General features: G+C 42.1%; 2 protein-coding genes across 10 annotated transcripts in view; both read left to right on the forward strand.

The window, feature by feature from the left end:
• Window positions 1-6816, forward strand: part of CCP110 (centriolar coiled-coil protein 110) — a 30727-nt gene extending 23911 nt beyond the window's left edge. For 3 of the 7 annotated variants that reach the window (XM_023225025.1, XM_023225023.2, XM_023225027.1), the window contains exons 13-15: window positions 1340-1399; window positions 1901-1986; window positions 4605-6816. In XM_023225025.1, the coding sequence (XP_023080793.1) occupies window positions 1340-1399; window positions 1901-1986; window positions 4605-4657 (199 nt within the window). In that variant the 3' untranslated portion in view covers window positions 4658-6816. The remainder of the gene's footprint in view (window positions 1-1339; window positions 1400-1900; window positions 1987-4604) is intronic. The other 4 variants (XM_023225029.2, XM_023225024.2, XM_023225026.1 and 1 more) reach the window with 3 other exon arrangements.
• A 3200-nt stretch (window positions 6817-10016) lies between these two features.
• VPS35L (VPS35 endosomal protein sorting factor like) overlaps window positions 10017-21104 on the forward strand; it is a 148886-nt gene continuing 137798 nt past the window's right edge. For all 3 annotated transcript variants that reach the window (XM_023225070.2, XM_023225069.3, XM_026455354.1), the window contains exons 1-2: window positions 10017-10181; window positions 19303-19402. In XM_023225070.2, coding sequence (XP_023080838.2) covers window positions 10078-10181; window positions 19303-19402 — 204 coding nt within the window. In that variant the 5' untranslated portion in view covers window positions 10017-10077. The remainder of the gene's footprint in view (window positions 10182-19302; window positions 19403-21104) is intronic.

The following is a 21104-nucleotide window of genomic DNA, read 5'->3' on the forward strand; positions in this document are numbered from 1 at the left end:
GAGTTTGAGATCAGCCTGACCAACATGGAAAACCCCGTCTCTACTAAAAATACAAAATTTGCTGGGCATGGTGGCGCATGCCTGCAATCCCAGCTACTCAAGAGGCTGAGGCAGGAGAATTGCTTGAACCCGGGAGGCAGAGGTTGCAGTGAGCCAAGATCGTGCCATTGCACTCCAGCCTGGGCAACAAGAGTAAAACTCTATCTCAAAAAAAAATTTTAAATCCCAAATTTCATTTTTGTTGACTTTGTTCTTCTTGACATCAGTAGATCACTTCTTGCTGAATTGGGTGGGGGGTGGTCCTCAGGCTCAAGATTCATATGAATACCTGGCTGTATACCTGGTCACATGTCAGACCAGATGTATCTGGAGCTTTTGTAGGACATGCTATCTGTGTTAGAAATTTTGAGCGTGATATGTCTTGAGTTCAGTTACACAGTCCAGAGGATCTTTGATACTTATTTAAAAACCTTAGAAAGCTAACTTAAGCTGGGCCGGGCGCGGTGGCTCATGCCTGTTATCCCAGCACTCTGGGAGGCTGAGGTGGGTGGATCACGAGGTCAGGAGTTCAAGACCAGCCAGGTCAAGATGGTGAAACCCTGTCTCTAGTAAAAATACAAAAATACAAAAATACAAAAAGCCGGGTATAGTGGCATGTGCCTGTAATCTCAGCTCCTCAGGAGGCTGAGGCAGGAGAATTGCTTGAACCCGGGAGGCGGAGGTTGCAGTGAGCTGAGACTGCACCACTGTACTCCATCCTGGGCGATAGAGCAAGACTCCGTCTCAAAAAGAAAAACTAACTTAAACTGAGTGCAGTGGCATGCTTCTATGATCCCAGCTACTCGGGAGGCTGAGGCAGGAGGATAGCTTAAGCCCAGGGGTTCAAACCAGTCGGGGTAACATAGTAAATAAGACCCATCTCAAAATAAATAAATAAATAAATAAAAAATAATGAAAGCTAAAAAGTGAACTTTATTATTTCTGACCTGTTTTTTACTCCTGTAAAATGAGAGTGATACTTTCTTCTCTCACTGGTTTGAAAGGAAAAGTTAACTTTTGTAAAGTATATGTATAAGAAAATTATCTACAAGCACAAGGGTTAGTCTATATGTTGGACATTTCTTTGCTGATAAAAACCTAAGGTTTGGACTCTTAGTGAGCAAAATGTAAGTATCATATTAATATGCTTTAGTCGATTTGCTCTGCTTTCTGGTAAGATATAGGCCATGTTGCATAGTTGACTTTTACCTTATGATCATCATCTTTCATCCATTGGAAGAAAATGGGAAAAAATGGAATTTATCCTTTTAAATTAATTTTTTATTTAATTTGTCAACAGAGTCCTTCAGCCAAACCAAGGACAGAATGCAGCTGTTCATAGGCTACTTAGTAGACAAGGGTAAGAATGCCACACCACGGGTATTGAAAACTACGGAAACCAAGATTAGATTTGAGAGGGAAAAATAAATCTAGTGTTCTTTACATAAAGGATAATGGTTTTTCAAATGGGATTTTTTTCTTTATAGCACTGGGAAAGATATTTTAAAGTTTTGTCTTCAAATGTAACCCTCTTGGTGTACTGTTGTGTATTCTAATTACTGTTTTATGTTGGCATGTTTTTACTTTTCATTTCATACCATTTTACTCATAAAGTATTTTAAATATCCATATAGTAAGTTCAGCATCACCGAAGTGATTCTCCAACAGAATGTGACTCATCCTTATAGTCTCCTGCTAAAGCCAGAGTTTAGCTTTCCTTACTGTGCGCATGCATGAGACTTCAGTTCTTTTCAAGCTTATTTGTGCTTTGGACAGTTGATGCAATGTGATTGCTTTCTTTGAATTTTGAACATTTAGACCTTAATGCCAGTGACTTATTAATTTTTTTATATTCAATTAGAACCCCTAAGACATCAGTGAAGGGGGTTGTGCAAAATAGACAGAAGCCTTCACAGAGCAGAGTGCCTAACAGAGTGCCTGTTTCAGGTTTGTAGAAAATGAATTCCTGAAGCCCATTCAATAGAAGGAAGTGCACAAGCTGCCCCATAACTCAGGCCACAGAAGTTGAATAGATTGTCTTTCCTTGCCACCATAATTTTGGCATATTCATGGTCATCTTATTAGTGTTTTTTGGTCTTAGCATTGTGTGGCAGTCAGGAAGTCTTAGTAAAAGTGTGATTCCAGTCTTGATTTCTATAATGTTTCTATGGAAAGCACCATGTATTTTTCATTCTGAAAAAATTGTAGAATTTGCCATGCTTAATTCAGAAAACCTTTTTATTTAATGAATAAAAGATAATGATCATCTCTGGTGCTAAGTCTGTGCATTGCCTGTTCAGCTTGGGGAAGTGTGTCTGCACATAAGGGGATAAAACTTTGTCCTCAGACTATAAGATCACATGTGAATATGCCAGTGGGAGGAGGGCTTCATATTTTGCTCAGTTCGAGGCTTGAGCTAAATCTCTCCTCATGTTCATTATTTGAGGAGTAAGAGCTAAACTAAAAACTGTGTTTTAAAATTCTGTTTATGGTGGCGAGAAGACAAACTCATTCTTGAGCTAATTCAAAGCTCTTAACCAAATGCTGTAATATTTTTTAGGTATCTTTGTTAAGATACTTTGATTAAGCTCACTTAAAAATTATGTGATCCATTTAAAAATACTTTCCAATTGTTGTGCTTTAACTATACTGCTTTCTAGACATTTACAAGAAACCTAAATTAATCACCAGGCATTGAAGATTTAATCTTTAATCAATTCTAATCTTTCCATTAATATACAATTAGGCAAATTTTAGAGCTTTTATTACTAAGTGATTTCCTTCAAATTAGGAGGAAACAAGCTATTGATCATAACTTTGAAATGATGGCTAACCTTTTGTATGTATGTAGTGAATATAATTCATAGTGTCACACATAGATAGGATAATTTAAAAGGTCATCTTTGGAAATCATTGTGAGTGACAGTTAATGGAATTGTCTTAAAGGATTACATAGCTGAAGATACTGCTTACTCCAGAGGCAGTCAGAATAAGCTAGTTTGAAAGATAACCATTTGAAAGGACTCAGACCAAACACCAGACCTGTGGAATTTTAAGACATTTTCTATTTTTCTCATGTTAATATTCTATATTGCACTGAAACTTAGCAAGTTGGAAAATCATTGAGGAATTAGTATTGTTTTGCCTGATATCAATTTACCACAGTGACTACTCTCCATGTTCTTTTCTCATGCATTTCATCTCCACTATTTGTCACTTGTGAACTTATAAGCAAAATAGCAAGTACTGTTTTTATTCAGCAATAGTCAACAGTATAAAGGATGTATAGGCAGTCATTGAAGTTAGTAACATACAATGAAGTTCATTATTTTGAACTATTGAGGTTTAATTGCATTGAAACATAATTATTAATACAAATGAACTTAACCCTTGAATTAACATGTACAATTAATATGTTATCTAAACAAGTACAAAAATCTGTTGCTGTTGTTTTTTAAAGATTTACTTACACATGAGTGCATATTTACACAATAGAAAGAGACTAAAGAATTGTATTCTTTTTTTGTTTTTGTTTTTGTTTTTGTTTTGAGACAGAGTCTTGTTCTGTTGCTCAGGCTGGAGTGCAGTGGTGTGATCTTGGCTCACTGCAACCTCTGCCTCCCGGGTTCAAGCCATTCTCCTGCCTCAGCCCCCTGAGTAGCTGGAATTACAGGCGCATGCCACCATGCCCAGCTAATTTCTTGTGTTTTTAGTAGAGATGGGGTTTTACCATACTGGCCAGGCTAGTCTCAAATGCCTGACCTCAGGTGATCCGCCCACCTCGGCCTCCCAGAGCTCTGGGATTACAGGTGTGAGCCACCTTGTCTAGACAGAATTGTATTCTTTTATATAAACTGAGAGTCTGGGATACTGGCTGGTTAAAATGCTAACTATGAATCTGAACACAGGAATCCATTGTCGCTTTTTAAAATATTACTCTTTCCTGCTTAGAGTTTTAATGGTCTGAATTATGTTTTAAACAAATTTGAAATTATGTTTTGATTTGCTCTAAACAGAGGCAAATTCTTTGTTAAGCAATTTATAGAAAACTAATTTTTGTTATGATAGAATATCATACTCTTAGACTGAATTAGAATTCTAAAATGTTTAAGTACGCTGCAAAGCATTTAGTTATAGTTTTACAAACCTAAATTGCAATCTCTGATTTTATCGTTAAGTGATCTTTGACTTAGTTTTAAAACACATTTCTTCATTTGATGTTTTGTGCTTGACTAGAGTTTATATAGTGAAATTCAGAAACCACTAATCAAAGCAGAGTAGGAGGTGGTCATGCAAAATGGTTAAGTAAAATAACACATCAGGTGGAATTCGGTTATCAGAGTTCTTCTAGCTCCGTTCCTTAGGCAAGTGCTCTCCTATGCCTCAGTTTTATTAGACTTAAAATGGTCATAACAATTTCTACCTCAGGATGATTCATATAATGATTAAATATGATAATGTATATTGCCTACCTCAGTGTTTGTTCCAGAGTAAAAACTCATTCAATTGTATCATTATAGAAAACCTACCATTGAAAAGTAATACTAATTTTGCTCTATTTTTAGGAGTATATGCAGGAAAAATCCAAAGAAAGCGGCCAAATGTTGCGACAATTTAAGAAGACAACATTCATTAGGATAAAACTAGGGGAGGATTATTATCCATGTTATTTTCCCTGCCCAAGACTTTATTTAACCCTGGACTCAGTTTACACAGACAAAGTGATATCAGAAGGCTGAGCACTTATCTGGATCATTTGGTCAGTTTGGTAATTCCTGCTCCACGCCCCTATTTTCCTCTTAATAATAAGTTTGGGTGAAGACAAATTAGTATTTAGTAATTGCATCATCTCTGTGCTTACCTATACAAACCTAAGTTTGTTTTATATGCCCAGATGTCTACAGAGACCCTTTTTGTAAACATCAAGGATGTTTGGGTTTACTTTTACAGAATATTGAAAAGATAAGACAAATTATAAGTAAGTTCTAAAACATAAATTTCATTCATTTCTGCATAGTGATTTTTGAGTTTGATTCAAAGGGAACTTACTGCAGAAGAATGCCTTTCCCTCATTTTATAACTTTAAAAACTTGGATTAACCGCTCAAAGTCCACATTCTTTGACTTATAGTATAACCATGTAGCCAATTGTGGTCCACTAAAATCTACTATAGAAGTTAATGTGGATCACCATTTTGGTCAGAAGCATACATTCCTGTGAACAACTAGTTGTCTTACAGAAATGATAGGCTTCACGTTTGTTACTCCAGTACTGTTAGAAACATTTGTACTAGGTTATAAGATCTTTCTGTGACGGGTAACAAATTTGGGGAAGACAGCACAATCTTCTTGAATGTAGCTCTTGGGAATGCATTATTACATCCATTTCTGTAAAATAATAATATGTTGCATGCAGTTATATTTTCTATTTAGTCTGTATATTTTGTTCTTCATAGTCTGTTTTTTCTAGCATGCTTGATTTAGGAGAGAATAAAGGGCTATATAATAATAAATCCAGATTTCAGGATAAGAATATTGCCTGGCTAAAATTCTGCATTGCTTGAAGACACCCATGTTTAAGATTTTTCACCACTAACATATCCATTAAAAGTATCAACTGGCCGGGCAATGTGGCTCACGCCTGTAATCCCAGCACTTTGGGAGGCCAAGGCGGGTGGATCACCTGAGGTCCGGAGTTTGAGACCAGCCTGACCAAACATGGGGAAACCCCATCTGTACTAAAAATACAAAAATTAGTCAGGCATGGTGGTGCATGCCTGTAGTTCCAGCTACTTGGGAGGCTGAGAGAGGAGAATCGCTTGAACCTGGGAGGCAGAGGTTGCAGTGAGGCGAGATTGTGCCATTGCACTCCAGCCTGGGTAACAATGAGACTCTGTCTCAAATAAAAAAAGTATCAACCAACAAATGTTACCAAGAAAACATGACTTCATGAGAGAGAATGTCACTATTAATTTATCATACCATTTCCAAAAAGGGCTTTGTGCTTTTCACATAAAATTGGGATAGTGTATATTTAATCTAATTTAAGTTTTAAAGAGATACTGGTATTTTGAAAATGCAGCCTGTATATATTCTTAATATCCTTTTAAGAATACGGAGGTGAAGATTGTTTTCTCCAATTTTCTGTGCCATTTTAAATTTAACTTTGACATCCAGTTATAGACAGAAATAATAAGCCACCCTGGGTGTAAACTTGATTTTCTTTATTGAGTTGTATCATGTATTGAATGAGTGAACCAGAAAATTGGAAGATGGTCAAAAAAAGTCCAAGTTACCCATTTTTTTAAATTTATAGGCAAAGTATCAAATTGTCTTCTTAATATGATAAACTGTGTTTTATCATTCTGAAAACTCAGGATACAGTTTATTCATAGCATTGTGGGTCTCTCCAGTAAGAAACATGCTAACAGTTTTGTGCACTTTTTGTGTGTGTAATGCAAATTAGTTAAAACAAATAGTATGTTTTGGAGACAGTTAAAACTAGCTTTAGAGGAAGGATGAGAAACTTGAGTGTGTTTTTAATTTAAAGATAAAAACGTGTGTTTTACACTTTTTTTGGTGTTCATAGCTTTTTCTCATACAAGTGCCAGACACTGTTTTGTGCTTTTGATGGATTTTTATTTATATACATTTTTTTGCTTATTTTTACTTTGAGTGGAATGTTCATTAATGTAAATTGTATTTATTTTTATACTTTTATTTTTACTAGTTTTGCTTCTAGGCAAAAAGCAAAATAAACTTTTCATCTTAAAGAAAATCTAGTTGGATTGTTTTTATTTACCAGGGGAAGGACTATTAAGAAATCGATAGGCCGGGCATGGTGGCTCATGCCTGTAATTCCAGCAGTTTGGGAGGCCAAGGTGGGTGGATCACGAGATCAGGAGTTTGAGTCCAGCCTGGCCAATGTGGCGAAATCCCATATCTACTAAAAATACAAAAATTAGCTGGGCGTGGTGGTGCCTGCCCGTAGTTCCAGCTACTTGGGAGGCTGAGACAGGAGAACTGCTTGAACCTGGAAGGCAGAAGTTGCAGTGAGCTGAGATTGTGCCACCTCACTCCAGAGCGAGACTCTGTCTCAAAAAAAAGAAAAAAAAAAGTATCAACCAACAAATGTTACCAAGAAAACATGACTTCATGAGGGAGAATGTCACTACTAATTTATCATACCATTTCCAAAAAGGGCTTTGTGCTTTTCACATAAAATTGGGATAGTGTATATTTAATCTAATTTAAATTTTAAAGAGATACTGGTATTTTGAAAATGCAGCCTGTATACTTAATATCCTTTTAAGAATACGGAGATGAAGATTGTTTTCTCCAATTTTCTGTGCCATTTTAAATTTAACTTTGACATCCAGTTATAGACAGAAATAATAAGCCACCCTGGGTGTAAACTTGATTTTCTTTATTGAGATGTATCATGTATTGAATGAGTGAACCAGAAAATTAGAAGATGGTCAAGAAAAGTCCAAGTTGTCAATTTTTTAAAATTTATAGGCAAAGTATCAAATTGTCTTCTTAATATGATAAACTTTGCTTTATCATTCTGAAAACTCAGGATACAGCTTATTCATAGCATTGTGGGTCTCTCCAGTAAGAAACATGCTAACAGTTTTTGTGTACTTTTTTTGTGTGTGTAATGCAAATTAGTTAAAACAAATAGTATGTTTCGAAGATAGTTAAAACTGGCTTTAGAGTAAGGATGAGAAACTTGCGTGTGTTTTTTTAATTTAAAGATAAAAGCGTATGTTTTACACATTTTTTTGGTGTTCATAGCTTTTTCTCATACAAGTGCCAGACACTATTTTGTGCTTTTGATGGATTTTTATTTATATACTTTTTTTTTGCTTATTTTTGAGTGGAATGTTCATTAATGTAAATTGTATTTATTTTTATACTTTTATTTTCACTAGTTTTGTTTCTAGGCAAAAAGCAAAATAAACTTTCATCTTAAAGAAAATCTAGTTTGATTTTTATTTACCAGGGGAAGGACTATTAAGAAACAGGCCGGGCATGGCGGCTCATGTCTGTAATTCCAGCACTTTGGGAGGCCAAGGCGGGTGGATCACGAGATCAGGAGTTTGAGATCAGCCTGGCTAACATGGTGAAACCCCCTCTCTACTAAAAATACAAAATTAGCTGGGCGTAGTGGTGCATGCTTGTAGTTCCAGCTACTTGGGAGGCTGAAGCAAGAGAATCGCCTGAGCCTGGGAGGCAGAGGCTACAGTGAGCCGAGATTGTGCCACTGCACTCCAGCCTGGGTGACAGAGTGAGACTCCATCTCAAAACAAAAAAGAAATCGATATTAGCCAGGCATGGTGGTTCACATCTGTAGTCCTAGGTACTCTGGAGGCTAAGGCAGGAGGATCACTTGAGCCCAGGAGTTAAAGGCCACAGTGAGCTATAATCGCACCACTGCATTCCAGTGTGAATGCGACTTTGTCTCCAAAAAAAAGAAAAAGAAAAAAAGAAATATTGAGAAGTATTTGGCCAAAACAAATATTATATATAATCATTCTTTACAATTACAAGTTCCATGAAAGATATATCTCATTATTTAATATATCCCCTGGGCCAGGTGCAGTGGCTTATGCCTGTAATCCCAACACTTTGGGAGGCCAAGGCGGAAGGATCATCTGAGGTCGGGAGTTTGAGATCAGCCTAGCCAACATGGTGAAACCCCATCTCTACTAAAAGTTGGACTTTTCAGAAGGTAAAACTCAAGTTGGAAATGTCTTAACTTATTAAGAGAGAGAAGCCTGCTAAGGGAAGGAGAGGGAGAAAAGAGAATACGAAGGTTGAAGCTCACATCAAAGCTGTTAATTTGCACAACTTTAAGAATCTTCCTCTTGTTACTGCCTAATCATGTAATGTGAGCCTAGGAAAAGGCTCCTCACCTTGACCTCTTATTGAGATGTTGCATGTGATAACATGCAGGGCGTATGGGAAGAGCTCCTCGCTTTCCTCTGGCCACCCTTTAACCCTTGTTCACTTCCAGTGTTGGGAATAGTAGGTAGGACTGGAAATACTTTCCTACCTATACTGAGCTGAACACTGGAGGGCCCGTTCCAGAGATGATCCTTTTCCCTGTCATAGGTCACCATCCCATGAACAACCACAGACCACCACCCCCGAATGAAAAGTAAGAGTTATAAAAACATTGGATGCTTTCTCTCTAAGGGACCATAATGGATAAGTAGGTTATAAAAATAATAATTAAAAAGAAATTTATTTTGAGACTGAGTTTCGCTCTTGTAGCCCAGGCTGGTCCCGAACTCCTGACATCAGGTGACCCATAGGCCTCAGCCTCCCAAAGTTCTGGGATCATAGGCCTGAGCCACCGCTCCCGGCCTAAAATAATTTTTAAAAACGTTCTGGGGTCGAAATTGATACCCACCTTCCTAGAAACTGCTTTGCCAAGTTGGACGAAATGCGAACCCTAATTTCCCCCCCGTGCATTACTGGCAGTCAATCATATTGGATCTAGGGCAGCCTTGGTTGCTAGTCGTGGGAAGGGCATTCTGGAAGTGCCTAAAACCGCCCGCAAAGCAATGGGTAAAGCAGCGGCCTAGAGGGGGCATGGCTGACCCACGCCAAACAGCGCATTAGCCGCAAAACCAGGTGCTGGCTGAACCTCAGTTTGCGTCTTCGCTCCGCCGCCTTCTGGAGTCCTTTCCGCCCCTAGAGGACGCAGGTGGGCTAAACAGCAGTCATGCCCTTCACCATCATGACGCCCGCAGGCGGGACCACCCGGCACTGTAGACAGCTGCCCTTTACAATCATGGCTCATAGAAACTCTACGGCACGCTGGTCGTGGCCGACGCTGCTCCTCAGAAGCGTGGCGCCGGCGGAAGTTGTAACCTGGGCTGTCCGGAGTGGGCAGCTGCCCCTCACAAGCATGGCGTCAGCTGAAAATGAAGTCTGTGCTGTGCGGAGCGTCGCCTGCCCCTCACAAACATGGCGCCTGCAGAAGGTGCAGTGCGGACTTAGTGGGGCGGGGCAGGTGCCCTCCACAAACATGGCGGCCGGGGATGCGGGGCGTGGCGGGGTCGGGATGGGAAGCCGAGCAGACGGCCCCAGAACAAGCGGTCATGTGACTGGGAAGATGGCCGTCTTTCCTTGGTAAGGAAGCAGCGACGGGTGGGCTTTGGGGAGGGCCTGTTTTTAGTTGTGATGGGGTCGGCCTGGGTCTGAGAGTGTGAATTCCTCTCTGTCTGGTTATGGTGGTCGACCGCCCACCACCAGGTTGTCTTGACCGTAGAATCCCTGGCCACTATCGCGGTCCAGTGGAGCAGTCTGAAGCCAGACGGGCGGGTTCTTGGTTCTCTCCCCGTCTGCTGCCTCTCTGCGCCTTCCACGGGTCCCTGTCCATATTCCTTAAAGAAAACTTGAGTTTCCAGGCTTCCGCGTCCGCAGAAGTTGGCGCGGGTTCTGGGGTCGCTGGATGAGGATAATGGTGGGCTCAGCTCTAAGTCTGGACGAGTCGGGAGACCTGGCTGTTGGTCAGTGTCCTGAGCTCCTCTGTTCACCTGGAGACTTGCTTTTCTCATCTGTAAAATGGCCGCCATTCATCCTGCCCTAAGCACAGCGCTCAGACGTATTCCTTGGCCTCAAGGAGCTCCCAGTATAATGGAGCAGACACACAGTAGAGGGGATGTCCAAAGAAGGCATTCGGATGAAGCACCAAGAAGGGAGTGATTATCCCCACCGGGGGGCTAGGGGAAGGCTTGAAAGAGGAAGAGTTAAATTGGGTCTTGGAGAATGAACAGGAGTTCACCATAGGGGAGGGCGTGGCGTGTGCCTGGTTGGCAGGCCCTTAGGTCCCTTGTGTGGAGTAGCTAGGAGTGAGTGACTGAAGCTTCAGGGTTCAGCAGGTGGTGTGTGTGTGAGTGAAAAACTTAAGCAAGTTGTGTTGGTGATGATAGTGGGATTTGGGGACGGAGAATCTTTCCTGCATCTCAGAAAGCGAGATAATTTACTTTCTCTTCAAATGATGTGAAGTAGCTTAGATTAAATGAGCAAATGAAAGACCTTAGAAATAATCAGGTACAACCTTCTGCTTTTGTGCTTGACAAACAGTTGATTTTGTCTTACTCCTTTCACTTGCCCAACACTTAAGAGACTGCTTCCTTGACACGCTACATCAGCATTGAATGCCTCTGAGCACTTCCACGGCCTGAGTTTTCTTTCAGTTAATAGTCATGCTGGCTGGGTACGGTGGCTCACGCCTCTAATCCTAGCACTTTGGGAGGCCGAGGCTGGCGGATCACCTGAGGTCAGGGGTTCGAGACCAGCTTGGCCAACATGGCGAAACCTCGTCTCTACTAAAAATACAAAAATTAGCTGGGCGTGGTGGCACGCACCTGTAATCCCAGCTACTCGGGAGGGTGAAGCAGGAGAATAGCTTGAACCTGGGAGGTGGAAGTTGCAGTGAACTGAGATTGTGCCACTGCACTCCAGCCTGGGCAACAGAGTGAGACTCTGTCTCAAAAAAATAATAAAAATAAAAATAAAAAATAAAAAAGTCATGCTAGCTTGACCAAAAAGCTTACCAAAAACATGGGAAACATTTGACTTCAGTGGATTTATCTGGAGTTTGCAATCAGAAAATCCAGGAAGGTGCTGTCTTAGCCTCTGCATCCCAGTACATTTTTACCTTTGGCGTTTTAATTTTATATTACAAGCAGGCAAACAGGTGCCATAACGCTTTTATTGTTCAGGGTCTCTATAGTTCCTAATCTGGCCATGCGCTAAACATTTTGTTGTAGTTTTTGTTGAGACGGAGTCTCACTCAGGCTTGAGTGCAGTGGCCTGATCTTGGCTCACCGCAACCTCCGCCTTCGGGTTCAAGCGATTCTTTGCCTCAGTCTCTCGAGTAGCTAGGATTACAGGCGCACACCATCACGCCTGGCTGATTTTTGTATTTTTAGTAGAGACGGGGTTTCACCATGTTGGCCAGGCTAGTCTCGAACTCCTGACCTTAAGTGATCCACCCACCTCGGGTTCCCAAAGTGCTGGGATTACAGGTGTGAGCCACCGCGCCCGGCCGGTGCTCTAAACATTTTCCTTCGAAGTGTACGTTCATCTTTCTGTTTCCCTAATAGACTTCTTGCTCCTTAAAAGTTAAAAGGACTGGCTGGGCGCAGTCTCTCATGGCCTGTAATCCCAGCACTTGGGGAGGCCGAGGCGGGTGGATCACCTGAGGTCAGGAGTTCAAGACCAGCCTGCCCAACATGGTGAAGGCCCATCTCTACAAAAATACAAAAAGTAACTGGGCATGATGCCAGGTTCCTGTAATCCCAGCTACTTGGGAAGCTGAAGTGGGAGAATCACTTGATCCTAGGAGAATCGCTTGACCCCAGGAGGCGGAGGTTGCAGTGAGCCAAGATTGTGCCATTACACTCCAGCCTGAGCTACTGATTGAGACTCTGTCTCAAAAAAAAAAAAAAAAAATGGACTGAGTTTTGTCCATCTTTGTATGTGGCGCCTAAAACATGATGGTGAATGCTGAATAATATTTGTGAATGAATGAGGAGACTGAGGAGGACTGCAGAGGAGAAATGAGTTTCTGTCATTAAATTTACATTTATCAAGTCCTTATTTTCTGTCAGACACCACTCGTAAAGTGTATAACGTGTAACATCATTCGGTTCTTAAAACAACCCCATGTTTTGGATGAAGAAATAGAGGCAGAGAGATGAAGTAGTTTACTTAAAATAATTAGCCCCACAAGAGATAGCTGAGGTTTGGAAGCCAGAGGCTATGATAGTAATCATCCTTGTCAGCTGGACCTCAAATCTATCTGTCCTGGCTGAGGTTTCTGGCTTGCGGGGTTCCCCAAATCCCACTGCCTTGTCGTGAGTCTCCCCAGGAATGCCTCTTTTTAGCCACAGTTTTTGCTGTCCCTGCTGCCTTTTGGCCTGGCTAGGAGATGAGATGTCCTGTATACCCTAGATCATATTTTCCCTTTAATCCTGTGGTTATAGCACACTTGAAAATACCACCCTTTGGGCCAGGCAAGGTGGCTCATGCCTCTAATCCCAGCACTTTGGGAGGCCAAGGCCAGTGGATCACTTGATGTTAGGAGTTCAAGACCAACCTGGCCAACATAGTGAAACCCTGTCTCTACTAGAGGAAAAAAAAAAAAAACATTGCTCAGACGTGGTGGCGGGTACCTGTAGTCCCAGCTACTCCGGAGGCTGAGGCAGGAGAATTGCTTGAACCCAGGAGGCAGAGGTTGCAGTGAGCTGAGACCGCGGCACTGCACTCCAGCCTGGGTGACACAGTGAGACTCCGTCTCAAAAAAGCAAAAAAAAGGCAAAACAAGAAACCAACCCTTGGAGTCAGAATCACTACATCATTTTAAGAGTTTTTTATGTGTAGCGGTGAAGGGGGCTGGATAATATTGTGATTGTGGAAGAAAAAGCTGTGTGGTCCGATTATGTGATTAGTAACCAAAAAGTTATTTGAGAATTAAAATAACTGGGCAAAGCATTTAGTGGATTTTGGTGTTTCCAGTATAAGGGGATTAATTTGGTTAATCATGGTGGGATTTCTGTGTATCCATATGATCAGGGGTAAATAATTTAAAAATAGGCTGTTGTCAACCTTTAATGTGCATATAAACCACCTGAGGATTTCGTTAAAATGCAGATTCTGATTCTATAGGCGTGGGGTATTTTAGCCCACCCAGGTGACGTCTTTGCTGGTGATCTGTGAACCACACTTTGAGTAGCCAAGGGCTAAGCCCAGCCAATAGTGGAGGTGTGAAATGGTGGCCTTTTCTCCTGTGGCAGGTGCCAGTGATCCAGACAAGCCCTTTACGTTGCTGGAGGTTGGAATTATGGGGAATTTTTACCAGTTTATATCAACTATATTAGCAAAAAGAAAAGGGATGATTTTTGAGGCGATGCCCACAAGAGGTCGCTGTTCACCTTACCAAAGATCCAGAGATTAAAGAAAATGCTTTAACATCTCAGACTTAGGGATCAGAGAGCAAATTTAAGGAAATCATCAAATAAGTGGTAGAACATCAAAATATGATGGTTTATTGTGGGCTTTCAGGAAGGAAAAAACATTTTAAGATTTATTTCCACAAGTAGTATTTTTTTTTTTTTTTTTGAGATGGAGTCCCGCAGTGCTGTGATCTCGGCTCACTGCAACCTCCGCCTCCCGGGTTCAAGCAATTCTCGTGCCTCAGCCTCCCGAGTATCTGGGATTACAGTTGTGTGCCACCACGCCTGGCTAATTTTTTTGTGTTTTTAGTAGACATGTGGTTTTGCCATGTTGGCCAGACTGGTCTCGAACTCCTGACCTCAGGTGATCCACCCACCTTGGCCTCCCAAAGTGCTGGGATTACAGGCGTGAGCCACTGCACCTGGCCCAGAAGCGGTATTTTTTCACCACCATCCCCCTTTTTAAAAAAAATAAAGTTCGTTCCAAAACTTCGCTCTTTTAAGGGAAATAGACATACACTTAATTTTTAAAGTTCTCAACATGACCTATAGATAATCTATGGAACTACTGAATCTGTTTCTATTGCTGCTCTCACTTTTGACAAGATACCAGAATTCTAACAGCCTCAGCTTCTTCATCTGAAAAATGGGCATAGTACCTATCTCATTGGGTTGATTAAATGAGGAAATGGAGGTAAAGACTGGCCCAGAGCCTGGTATATAGTAAGTGCATAGTAAATGAGAACTGTTATTTGATTGTTGCATATGAAGTCATATTTCTGTTTTAATCTAGCGTTTGCTCAGCTGTTGATTGTTAGTAATTCATTAGAATTACTAATGGGACAGAAAACACATTTGGAATTGACTTTCCTGTCCCATTAAATTTCCTGCTTTGTTAAATAAACCTTTCAACATTCTACTTTTCATGACAACAGATAAAATTAAGAATAATTTGAGGCTGGGCGTGGTGGCTCACACCTATAATCCCAGCACTTTGGAAGGCCAAGGTGGGCGATTCACTTGAGGTCAGGAGTTCTAGACCAGCCTGGCCAAAATGGTGAAAGCCTGTCTCTACTAAAAATACAAAAATTAGCCAGGCATGGTGACACACACCTGTAATCCCAGCCACGTGGGAGGCTGAGGCAGGAGAATTGCGTGAATCCAGGAGGTGGAGATTGCAGTGAGCCGAGATCATGTGACTGCACTCCATCCTGGGAGCAGGATGAAGCAAGACTCCGTCTCAAAAAAAAAAAAAAAGTGATTTGAAAAGAGGAGGAGTGTGATTTGATGTTTTAAACTCCATCTTGACTGTTGATGACTCTTATTCAAATTTATCCTTTGGGGTTTTGTTTTTTAATAAATCAAGGATGGCCTGATAGCATCCTTGATGGGATGGAAGTTTGGAAGAATATATATATATATATATATATATTTTGAGATGGAGTTTCACTCTTGTTGTCCAGGCTGGAGTGCAATGGTGAGATCTCGGCTCGCTGCAACCACCGCCTCCCAGGTTCAAGCGATTCTCCTGCCTCAGCCTCCCTAGTAGCTGGGATTACAGGCATGTGCCACCACACCCAGCTAATTTTGTATTTTTAGTAGAGACGGGTTTCTCCATATTGATCAGGCCCGTCTTGGTCTCCCAAAGTGCTGGGGTTACAAGCACGAGCCACTGTGCCTGGCCATGCAAGAATATTTCATAGGTAATTTCAATTGCAATCTTTTGGAAGATGAAGTTAGTGTACATTTTGTAAATATGATCCCAGAGGGACTAGGCAAATTATTGTGAAAGGGATTGTCCCTTAAAAAAAATAAAAGTAGAACTGGTTCATTATTGTCAACCAGCCTTTCTCCTCCTTTCCTACACTCAAAGGCAAGTTCATGTAGAAAGGATAGAAATGAAATGACATGGGAGCTCAATTCGTTTGTGCTGGCTTGGGTTTCTGGGTTAATGGAGGATTTTGGGTAAAGCTGACTAGTTGCATGGCACAATTAGATCTGGGGTGCCAGTATTTCATACAAAGGTTAATAAAGTTGGGAATCTAAATGGGAGCAGAAGGTGGCACGGGGGGATGAATTTAAGGGACTTGGAGGCCAAGGAAAGTCCCTGTGCTCTTTGAGGTTCCTTTTTCCCTAAAGTGGGTTGGGGGAGACAAGAATTGTCCCGTGTGCCCAGGAAAGCTGATTTTCTGGGTTGTGATATTTTACAAATGAGAAGTGCACGTCTTTTGTTAAAGAAAAATTATTGGCCAGGCGCAGTGGCTCATACCTCTAATCCCAGCACTTTGGGAGGCCAAGACAGGTGGATCATCTGAGGTCAGGAGTTCGAGACCAGCTTGGCCAACGTGGTGAAACCCCGTTTCTAATAAAAAATACAAAAATTAGCTGGGCGTGGGGGTGTGCTTATGGTCCCAGCTACTCGGGAGGCTGAGGCAGGAGGATGGCTTAAACCTGAGATGTGGAGGTTGCAGTGAGCTGAGATCGCACCACTGCACTCCAGCCTGGGCAACAGAGCGAGACTCTGTGTCAAAAACAAAAACAAAACAAAAGTATTATTCATGGTGCTTGTTAAAGGAGATGAGAAAGGCCTGTTCTGGGGTACTGCTACAGTGGGGTTTTGCAATAGGGGACAGAGATTCGCCTCAACTCCTAATGCAACAAGAAATAGTGGGAATTTATAGCCAAGTGGGGGTAGAAGAAGAATTTGATCAGATATTGAGGGCGATTGGATATGGAGGGGGATTCTGGCTCAATCAACTTGACAGAATTCTTGCTAAAACTTGGCGGTGCAAAAACAAACATGGAAATCCAATAGCTGAGCACTAGCTGGGGAGAACTCAGAGGAACCTGCCCAGAGTTTGGTCAAGGAGAGACTTTGTCACTTTCCATACTGGCTGAGGTGTTCTCCTGCTTGGAGAGTCAACGGAGGAGATGAGAAAGGGGTCAAATACATTAACTTGTCCAAGACTTTGTGGCCCTGACGTTCTGTGACTATGGTAGCTTTTAAAATTATATGTGGATACACACATTGCATAAAAAATTTGGTTAAGTATGTGAGTTAAAAAAATTTTTTTAAACCATAACCTATGAAATTAAATTCTCAGATCTTCATAATAGAGATTAAGAAATGTAAAGACAATCATTTAAAAACATTTGCTGCCTTCCCTCCGCTCCTATATTCCTCTCCTTCTGATTTTTTTTTTTTCTTTTTAAGAGAGAGGGACTCATTCTGTTGCCCAGGCTGGAGTGCAGTAGTGTGATCGTAGCTCACTGCAGTTTTGAACTCCTGGATTCAAGCGATCCTCCCACCTCAACCTCTAGAATAGTTGGGACTACAGGCACACACCACCACACTCAGCAAATTTATTTGTTTATTTATTTATTTATTTTGTAGAGATGGGGTTTCACCATGTTGCCCAGGCTGGTTTCAAACTCCTGGGCTCAAGCAGTCCACCCACATGTGCCTCCCAAAGTGCTGGGATTACAGGCGTGAGCCACCATGCCTGGTGGAGAGAATTTCTTAAAAGGAAAACGGATACTTTATTTTCAGAGGAGCAACAATAAGACTATTATTGCAGCACAAAGATGAGCACAGAAGACACAGGGACAGTATCTTCAAAATGCTCAAAGAAGGCTGGGCGCAGTGGCTTATGCCTGTAATCCCAGCTCTTTGGGAGGCTGAGGCAGGAGGATCTCTTGAGCCCAGGAGTTTAAGACCAGCCTGGGCAACACAGGAAGACGCTATCTCTCAAAAAACTCAAAAAAAAAAAAAAATGTAAAAGGAAAAGTTCTTTTTTGTTTCTATACATTTTACTGTAAAGGTTCCAAGTATGTTTTGTTTGTTTGCTTTTGTACTTGTCCTGCTTGGGCCACAGATGTTTCTTGAGGCTGTAACTTGATGTCTTTCTTTCTTTGGTTTTGGAAAAGTTTCACCTGTTATCTCTTCAGAGACTGTTCTTGCACATTCTCTCTCTCCTCCTCTTTGGGATTCCAGTTATATGTGTGTTAGGCCTTCTCTTAACATTCCTTGCATCTTTGAAATTCTGCCTGTCTTCCTGTGCTTTTTCCGCTCCATGCTTCAGTCTCCCCCTTTATTTTCCAGCTCACGAATCCTTTCTCTTGTTGAACCCTCAAGAAACCAGTGAAAACACCCGTGAGCTCTTCATCTCCTTTCTGTATGGCTCCTCCCTTTTGCCGTATGCAGCTTAATGGGCGAATACCTTGAGTGGAAATCTGGGCTGGATTTCTGTCTTCCCTGTGCTCTCTGCTCTTCCCCCTGGCTGTCTTGATAGCCCTGAACTCCTGAGAAGCTCTGTGAGGTTTCCTTAGAGCCATTTTAGCTGCTCTGCTGCTTCACAGCTGCCCTCTGCTTGGCGTCAGCCTCTTCTCCCATGCTGAGAATTCACAAATGCCCTGAGCGGAAAGCTGGGCAAGGAGTGTTAGAGTCACCTTAGTGAGTTTCCCTTTGTTCTGGTGTGTGGCATGACAAGTCCAGTATGCTGGCAGCTGTTTATACCTTCAAACATACATTTTTTTTTTTTTTTTGAGATGGAGTCTCACTCTGTCCCCCATGCTGGAGTGCAGTGGCCTGATCTCGGCTCACTGCAACCTCTGCCTCCTGGATTCAAACGATTCTCCTGCCTCAGCGTCCCAAGTAGCTGGTATTACAGGCATGTGCCACGACGCCCAGCTGATTTTTTGTATTTTTAGTAAAGATGGGGTTTCACTGTGTTAGGTAGGATGGTCTCGATCTCCTGACCTCATGATCCGCGCACCTCAGCCTCCCAAAGTGCTGGAGTTATAGGCATGAGCTACCGTGCCTGGCCAAACAGATTTTTTAAAATGTTGTGTTTTGTTTCTTGTTTGCCATGGAGTCTCGCTGTGTGGCCCAGGCTGGAGTGGAGTGGTGTGATCTCCGTTCACCATGGACCTCCACCTCCCAGGTTCAAGCGATTCTTCTGCATCAGCCTCCCAAGTAGCTGGGATTACAGGCATGCACCACCACACCCACCTAATTTTTGTATTTGTAGTAAAGATGGGGTTTTACCATGTTGGGAACTCCTGACCTCAAGTGATCTGCCCACCTAGGCCGCCCAAATTGCTGGGATTACAGATGTGAGCCACTGTGCCTGGCCAAAAAATTTGTTTTTAAATGTAGTTTTCTTTTTGAGTTTGGTGGGCATATTGTGCTGTTCTAAACTACCTCGTCATTGAGGAAGTCTCATCAGAAGTTTTTAGTGTTTTAAGTACCCCCATCCACTAATTGGCTCTGTTTTGCTGTTTACCAGGCACTCCAGGAACAGGAACTACAAAGCTGAATTTGCATCATGCCGCCTGGAGGCTGTACCATTGGAGTTTGGGGACTATCACCCTCTGAAACCCATAACTGTAAGTTTTGTTAAGGGTCTTTGTGAATGATATTCTTATCCCTTGAAATGAAAGACAGTCTTCTTGAGTCTTTTCCATTTTGCCAGTGGTAACCATGTTTGCATATTTGATTTTTTTTTTCTTTTCAGACAGAATCTTGCTCTGTCGCCCAGGCTGGAGTGCCGTGGTGGCTCAATGCAACCTCTGCCTCCTGGGTTTAAGCGATTCTCCTGCCTCAGCCTCCCGAGTAGCTGGGACTGTAGGCACGCGCCACCATGCCTAGCTAAGTTTTTGTGTTTTTTTAGTAGAGATGGGGTTTTGCCATGTTGCCCAGGCTGGTCTCGAACTCCTGAGCTCAGACAATCTGTCCACCTCCGCCTCACAGAGTGCTAGGTGTGAGCCACTGCACCCAGCCTGATTTTTTTAAAAAATATTGTTATTATTTATTTATTTTTGAGATGGAGTCTCACTTTATAGCCTAGGCTGGAGTGCAGTGGTACGATCTCAGCTCACGGCAACTCCTGCCTCCCAGGTTCAAGCGATTCACCTGCCTCAGCCTCCCAAGTAGCTGGCATTACAGGCATGTGCCATCACGCTTGGCAAATTTTTGCTAGTTTTTGTATATTTAGTAGAGACAGGGTTTTGCCATGTTGGCAGGCTGGTCTCGAACCATTGACCTCAGGTGATCCACCCGGCTTGGCCTCCCAAAGTGCTGGGATTACAGGAGTGAGCCACCGCACCCGGCCTGCATATTTAAATCAACCAGTTTGTTCACTACCTCTTTTTTGTAATATTGGCCTCGCCCAGCACCATTTTTACTCCCTTCCTTCCTCCTTAGTGAGGTTGCCATGTGAATGGGATGACTTTGTTCTTGATTTGGCTGCGTCAACAAAATGTATCTTGACTTTTAATTTTTGTATTTGGAATATAAGAGTCACTCTCATTGCCAGCAGAGAGTGCTGTCCTGAATAGCATGTTAGTCTATCTGTGGGTTTATTTAAAAAATAAAATGAAACCAGGCAAGAGACTTGGCTGGTTCCTCTCTGCCAGGTCGGTACTGTCTTTTTAGCAAGTAATAGAAACTATGCAGTTGTCATGTTGGGGGAAAGATGTGATTGTCAGCATGGAGGCTCTGGGAATGTATGGAGACGATTGCATAAAGCAGAAGACCCCAAGACTGCGATTCAGCCTCCCAGGACCCCTCAATCCCCATGCTGTTGTGTGGCTGTGGGTGACCTCACCACAGCCACAGTTGCATTCATTCTCGGGTGCCCGTTCCCCATGTTAAAAGAAAATTCTTGGCCGGGCTTCATGCCTCATACCTGTAATTTCAGCACTTTGAGAGCCTGAAGCAAGTGGATCACCTGAGGTCAGGAGTTTGAGACCAGCCTGGCCAACATGGCAAAACTCCATCTCTACTAAAAATACAGAATTTAGTTGGGCATAGTGGCGTGTGCCTGTAGTCGCAGTTACTCAGGAGACTAAGACAGGAGAATTGCTTAAACCAGGAGGCAGAGGTTGCAGTGAGCCAAGATCGTGCCACTGCACTCCAGCCTGGGCAATAGAGAGAGACTCCATCTCAAAAAAATAAAAAGAAAATTCTCAGCCAAATTAAATTTAATGGAGCTTAATTAAGCAAAGAATAATTCATGAATCGGGCAGCCTCCTGAGCCACAGTAGGTTCAGAGAGACTCCAACACAGTCACGTGGTAGACGAAGATTT

This window comes from Piliocolobus tephrosceles, chromosome 17, assembly GCF_002776525.5.
Source record: "Piliocolobus tephrosceles isolate RC106 chromosome 17, ASM277652v3, whole genome shotgun sequence".
NCBI lineage: Eukaryota > Metazoa > Chordata > Mammalia > Primates > Cercopithecidae > Piliocolobus > Piliocolobus tephrosceles.